The sequence below is a fragment of the Lactuca sativa genome, chromosome 8 (genome assembly GCF_002870075.4).
Source record: "Lactuca sativa cultivar Salinas chromosome 8, Lsat_Salinas_v11, whole genome shotgun sequence".
Taxonomy (NCBI): Eukaryota; Viridiplantae; Streptophyta; class Magnoliopsida; order Asterales; family Asteraceae; genus Lactuca; species Lactuca sativa.
Window position 1 is genome coordinate 4,870,718 of NC_056630.2, and position 7,566 is coordinate 4,878,283.

General features: G+C 30.4%; 1 protein-coding gene across 1 annotated transcript; it reads left to right on the forward strand.

The window, feature by feature from the left end:
* Nucleotides 1–1,978: 1,978 nt before the first annotated feature.
* On the forward strand, nucleotides 1,979–3,062 carry LOC111917783 (protein LIGHT-DEPENDENT SHORT HYPOCOTYLS 1). The gene has a single exon (XM_023913428.3). The coding sequence runs from the start codon at nucleotides 2,298–2,300 to the stop codon at nucleotides 2,778–2,780; it is 483 nt and encodes a 160-aa protein (XP_023769196.1). The 5' UTR covers nucleotides 1,979–2,297; the 3' UTR covers nucleotides 2,781–3,062.
* Nucleotides 3,063–7,566: the final 4,504 nt, after the last annotated feature.

The window sequence follows — 7,566 nt, forward strand, 5'->3', positions numbered from 1 at the left end:
GTACTACCCGACGTTCCCGCCGCCATGCTGAGGGTGTGACACATAAGTCCAGTATACATAGTTTATTGCCATCAAGTTAGGTACTAATTGACTGAAACAAATCATTGTTTGGAGCTATAACGCAAATAATTAAGCATAAAGCATATAACTAGTAACCAAAAAATGAGAGCTAAACAACCAACAAACGACGACAACGAGACTTAAATACTGACGAAAAAAAAGACATTCAACCAAAATGAGATCGAAACTAACAAATATGATGAATGAATGTCAACCCTTAGACCGACTGACGTTTTGATTTTTGGATGGGTTGGAGGGAAACACGCATGTGTAGACTTTACAGAGGTATCTCCTTTTGTAAGTTTGAGGGTCGGGGGTTTCACGGCGGGACAGGCTGTATTAGAAGCTGCTACTTGCAAAGTCACCAAACATGAGAAACCGTGCATGGAAAATCAACACACGTTCATACCATTTGCATTTGATACGTTTGATTTCCTTGCGTCGGATACGGTGAAGCTTCTTAGTAGACTACAATGGATCATGCACAGTCATGTTATATCCCCTAGATCTATGGATGTAGTCTTCAAAAGAATTGGTTTTACCATACAAAAGAGTTTAGCGGCGCAACTTGTTGCCCGTTTGCCTTCTCATTCGTTGTAGGATGATAACTAAAACAGTTACTCTTTTCGTAAAAAAAAAAACAAAAAAACAAAAAAAAAACCATAAAATTTTGATATAAGATGGTGACGTCTATTACAAAGTCTTCTAGACTCGTCAAATAAATAATCATGGATCAAATAGAGTTTTAATACCAAATAAACTAATAATCAGAAGCCAAAAAAATGGTTAAAGTTTATTATTGAAAGAAAAAGTTAATTACGAAGAAAAAGAAAGACTAGAAAAAATATACTATGATTAACTAACATGCTTACTTAGCTAGAAGGCTAAATAAAAACCAAATATAAAATAAACTCAAATGTTTTATTATGCTAACATATGTAACTTATGACGGCTCAACGACTGATAGCATAATAAAATCACTGCAACGAATTGGATCTCTCGCTATTATAAATCGTATTTCAATAGTATTATGTCTCTAGCGTGTTGCTAATATCTTGATTTTATGGATTAGTGACAAGTGACAACTTATTTTCTATCATTAACCTATATGTAATCTAACGTTGGCCCGTCACTATTTAAGTTAAATTCTTTCGGTTCCGGCCCCTAGCAAATTTCACTGTTGGTGCGTGTTATTCCATTATGATAGTTTCAATTTGCGACCCTATAGGATTTATACTTTTAACGATTAATATTTGCGTAGAATAATAATTATTTTCTTTTATAAACGTAGACAAAAATGTTGATTCTATAAACTAAAACTAATATTGTATCATTTTGTTCGAGAAAAAATAGACATACATTTCCCACCCACTGAAAAACTAAACATAAATGATATAATTGTTTAAGAAAAGCAAGCAAGTTAAATAGATCAAGATAAAGATAAATTTAATTGCACGTAGCTATCTAATTTTGCTTAACGTGTTATTTTGTTTCTAGCTGGCTAAACTTAATGCAGAATGAAGACCGTTTCATTCAAAGAAACTCCACTGTTTCTCTAGCATACAATATGAAACATTTGTCGACAGAATTAAGATAATACATTATTCTAGCTATACTTGTGCTACACATATGGACAATGAATTATATTAGTTATATTTAATTAAATAATATAGTGAGATGATTATATGATATCAATATGTGAAGGATTTACAAGTATACACACAAATGAATCCCTCTTTAATTAGAAGTAATTTAGATTTATATTTATTTTAACTGCAAATAAACACAAATGCTTTAAATTATAATGAAAAATAAGCAGGTAATTATGTACGGCATGGCAGAGTAAAAAATCAGGTTACTGTGACTCCACTTTCACATTTGCATCACTTCCACTTATAGATAGATCCCAATCACTTCCACTTATGGATCTTTACCCAGCAGCCACCAACACCTTTCCCTTTCTTGCAAAATGTTCCTCTTCTCTCATTTTCTACAACAAATATTCTTACCATTCATGCTCATTCCATTGTGTCTAGAGAATAACATCGTCTTTTTGGCTTAATACATCAACTTGTTTCTCTTAGATCAACCGCCCCACTGTGTGTGTGTGCTTACATTTGTGCAGGATTGAGAGAGAAGCCACTACAGTAAAAGAAAACCCTAGAAAAAAAAAAGAGAGCAAGAAACAAGTAGATTGTAACAAGATCATATGGATCTGTGAGTTGAAATTAACATCTATGGACTCGACAAATAGCTCGTCATCTTCATCTTCTCCGAGCCGGTATGAGAGCCAGAAGCGTCGCGACTGGGACACATTTGGGCAGTATCTAAGAAACAACAAGCCACCACTTTCTTTCACTCACTTCAACCCTAGTCATGTTCTTGAATTCCTACACTATCTTGATCAGTTTGGAAAGACTAAAATCCACATCTTAACATGCCCTTACTTCGGAGTACCAAACCCACCGACAGCATGCCCTTGTCCCTTTCGGCAGGCCTGGGGGAGCCTTGACGCGCTTGTTGGACGTCTCCGCGCAGCTTACGATGAGCATGGAGGGAACCCGGAGACAAATCCATTTGGTGCGCCGGAAGTGAGGAGGTTTTTAAGGGAGGTTCGTGACTTTCAGGCCAAGTCAAGGGGTATCAGCTATGAGAAGAAGAGGAAACGACCTAAGCAGCAGCAACAGCAACAGCAAGAAGATCAACAGGAGCAGGCATAGCTAGCTAGCTAGCTGGCCTTTTGTTAACGATCAAGAAGTGAGGAACCCTAAAAAGACAAAAGGTCTGTAATGTGAACGGTGCAGATTAATTTGTTGACACATATGTGACTGAATATTTGTTCTTCTTTGTTTGGAAATCACTGTTTATGTTCTTCATCTTCATGAAAATTGAATAGGTTAATTTTCTTAGTAACTAATATGTAACTAGCTATAAGTTGTTTCCAGTAATAATCCCTTATGAATTGATTGTGCAATTTATAATATAAAGAATCTTTGTACCAACTCTTTGTTTATGGTTATTCGTAATCCCATATGTAGAAAACTTTTGATCATTGGGATCGATGATACATCTAAATAATTTATTTGGCTTAGATATATGTTCTACTATCATTAATTACCTTCGTATACAACGGCCATTGCTCCTACTGAGCCACTGATCTCGTCCCTACTACGAAGTTGATAGTTTACCATTGAAGAAGCATTCGATAAGTCCTTTGATCAACCATATCATTATTTCCGTACCCAAATTATATTTTGACCAAAATGTAACCCTTCTTTTCCCCTTTGACTTAAATCTTAATTACTTACTCATAAATTTATTTACAGTTCTAAGAAACCATTCTTACTCTTATCTAGTCTTAAGATTAAGTTCTATAAGAACAAAGATTTAACCATGCATATATATGTGATTAAAACATATAAATTCACTTACAAGCATAAACTACAGTACTTGTTAGACGAAGTTATATATACACGTATCTTTTGCATTAATTACTATCAAGTGTATTTATTCGAACTGAAGAACCAATCAGAACTTGATAAGTCTTTTCATCTTTGACCATTACTCTCTTGCTGTCTAATCACAGTGTCAATTTATATATACGAAAGTAGAATATTTATTATGTGAGACTAGCACTATATAGTATATATTCTATATTTTATAATATCTGGCCTTCAATAAAGTAAGGATTTCATTTTCATGTCACATGATGGATCGATAATGCATTACAAATTCATTGCATTTGCCCAACACCAATATATATGAAGGTGGCATTATACAACCGTTTGCTGGCTGTCTCATTAATAGCGTTTGGAGGCCTCAAAGTCGATTGAGGTTCAATATTTATCAATTCTTAACTGACGTGTTAAATATCGATCAATCATATACAACTTGTTTTTTTCGAAAAGAAAACCAATAAGTGGATATTTGCTTTATTGTTACAGGTATGTTTTAGGGCACATGTCCTACACTTGCATGAAACTTGTTATAATTAGCTAGTGAGAGTGCTCCTGGTTAAATCATGAATAAATCTGGTCCGGTAACGGTAACCGTTCAAAATAAATTAACAAATTAATATAAATTCCGTTTAACAATAAATATATTTCTCTTATTAATTCTCATAGCATACGATATTCATATAATAATTACTTTGAATACTTAAACCCCCCTCTCTCTCTCTCTCTCTCTATATATATATATATATATATATATATATATATATATATATATATATATATATATATATATATATATATATATATATATATATATTGTGTGTGTGGCCAACGGTAGTTTAGGAATATTTTATAATTATTAAATAAAATCCAAAATCAAGCTTCTTGAGTAACGGAATTATCCCATATTTATGTATAATCAATTGTTTTCTATGTTGACTACAAACCCTCCACCCAGGCTTTTCTCTCCGACCTCAACTATAAACAACACCATCATCATTGTTTGCCATCCATCGTCTAGAACGAATAGGGGTGACAATTGTGTTGAGTTGCGGGTTGGGGAGTCAAAATGTATCTACTTTTATATGACACATATAATTATTTGTATCATAAGTTGGCGGGTTGGAAACATCAACACGAATACAACACGTCTATTTCCTATTTAGTAATATCGGTATGCAGGTTTGTAGGTCAAATTCAGGTTAGCGGGTCAGATTCGGGTTGGTGTTATACGGTGAGTCTTTCCATAAGGAGGTTTTGTGTTCAAATTAGGGGGTGGAATTTGTATGGTACCTGTCATTTTTTGCCTAAACTGTGTACCGTACCAATTGTAGTTGGTATAATTTTTTTTACTGCCACTACCGTACCAACTATAGTTGGTACCAACATGTTTGGTTACCGATAAGTTCGGTTTGTACAAGTTGGCAATGGTATATACCCAGATGTATGAGAAATTTGTAAATAACGATTTACATGTTCTTCTTGAACATTGTGAAATGTGAATGGGGTTTTGTGAATTCGAGTTTGGTAATGGTTGGGATTCAAAAGTCAATCCAAAAAGATTTTATTAATGTCTACCATGAGTTTATAATTTCAAACAGTGGGGAGAGAGAGAGAGAGAGAGAATATATAGTAATACCAACCAATCAATATATATATATATATATATATATATATATATATATATATATATATATATATATATATATATATATATTTGTTTGGTTGACATTACTATGGTACTGAAAAATTTGTACCATTACCGTACCATGATTTCTCAATTTGTATGGTACTACCAACCAAACATGTCGTCTATCAAAAATATTGGTCACCAATATTTTTGGTTCGATTGGTAACATGTTATTTGATTTTCCGTGGTACATAGTTGCCAGCCCTAGTTCAAATCTTCTTAGACTCATTTCAGGGTGGCCAATAAGGGTTAATGCATCTATGGTTCCAAATGCAAGACAAAATGTGTCTTTGTGCACTAAATTGTGAACCACCTTTTGGGGGGGGGGGGGGGGGGGGGGGGGGGGGCATACTTTAAAACGATAATACCCTTTAAGTAAAAAATAAAATAAAAGGGTTAGCGGTTGATCCGTTAACCCAAATACCAACCACTAACCCAAATACCAACCACGAACATGAATCGTTTATTTGGTGGTTTGGCAAGTCAGAAATTTCAATCCAAACATGTTTATTTTTGTGTCTAAAGTATTTTAAGATCTTTAGGATCACTTTTTCAACTTTCATTTTAGAGCTTATTTATATCGAAAAAAAAATATTTAAATTCATCATTTTTCAACTTCTTTCCATATTGGTATTCGAAAAAAAATTACTATGAAAAATGTGCACTTATGCATATTTTTCATTAAAAAATACTTTTTTTTCAACGAATTACCTTTGATATTAACATCTTAAACAATTAAAACATTTTGAAAAATATATATATTTTGAAAAAGTTAGAAAAAATATATATACATTATTTTTGAATATTGGTTTTAAAGTACAGCTTATCTTATAGGGAAACATACAAAAAAGTCCCAAACTTTTGGGAAAAGTTTCAATAAAGTTATAATTTTTTTTAACAAAAAAATCTCATTATTTTAAGAAAATCATATAATCTGTCATTTGTTGGTCAAATATAAAAAATAAACTTTTATTAATTTGGGCAAAATATTAAATAATCAATACTTTTCTATTCAAAAAAAACAAAATTTGTACGACTTTATTGAAACTTTTCCCAAAAGTTTGAGACTTTTCTATAGACATTCATATCTTATATCGAAAAAATAACTAAAAATATGTAAATTCATCATTTATTAATCCAATTCCATATTGATATTCGGAAACAAAAATTTATGTAAAATGTGCACCATATGCACATATATAGAAAATAAAAATATGAATATATTTACATTAATATATGGATAAAAACATCTTAATAAGTTAGAACACTACTATAGAAATGATTTTTTGAAAAAAAGAAATTTAAAACAAACATTTTTCTACTTATTTGCACATTTTATGTTATATGAAAAAAAAATCAAATATAAGTATGGTTAGATATTAAAAAATGATTAATTTACATATTTTTAGTTATTTTTCGATAGAAAATAAATTCTATAAAAATGATTTTTACAAATAATGTGCATTGGATGAATATGTCATATATTCTTTTTTCAAATGTTAATATAGAAAGAGGTTAAAAAAAGATGAATTTAAATAATCTTATTTTTTTTTTCGATATAAGATAAACTCTAAAATAAAGGTTGAAAAACTGATTTTACGATCCTCAAGAAGTTAGTGATCATAATGGATCTAACCTAAGTTGTAGTCTATATATATATATATATATATATATATATATATATATATATATATATATATATATATATATATATATATATATATATATATATATATATTCCATTAATATTTCGAAAAATATAGGAATCTTGACATTTTACCTCAGCCATATATTTCTCATTTTCGATCTAGCATTCTGACGTACCGGCACGGCGAGAGAGTTAAAATTGTAAATGATTAATCTATGTCACCAGTCCCTTTTTTCCCCGCCACCTTCCCCACCATCACAACCACCACCTCTGTCACCAACCACCATAATTATATATGATTACTCAATCTATATATATATATATATATATATATATATATATATATATATATATATATATATATATATATATATATATATATATATGAGAAATATATAGTTGAAGTTGAATCTCAAGATCTTTGTTTTTTTTTTAAAACTCAAATGAACCGCCATTTATATATATATATATATATATATATATATATATATATATATATATATATATATATATATATATATATAAGATGTAAAACTATTGTATTACATGAGTTCTTTTAAAAAAAAATTAAATATGAAATTCTAAACATTTAAATGTTTGAAAGAAAAATATTGAATTATTAAAATTAATATGTTTTTTTTTTAAATTTAAACAAATAATTTAGATAAATAAACAAAGAAAACTAATGAGGTTTTTAAATTGAGAAATTTTAA

Bases quoted from the DNA above. Each gene is read 5' to 3' on its own strand.
- LOC111917783 (XM_023913428.3), top strand. From the start codon at position 2,298: ATGGACTCGACAAATAGCTCGTCATCTTCATCTTCTCCGAGCCGGTAT.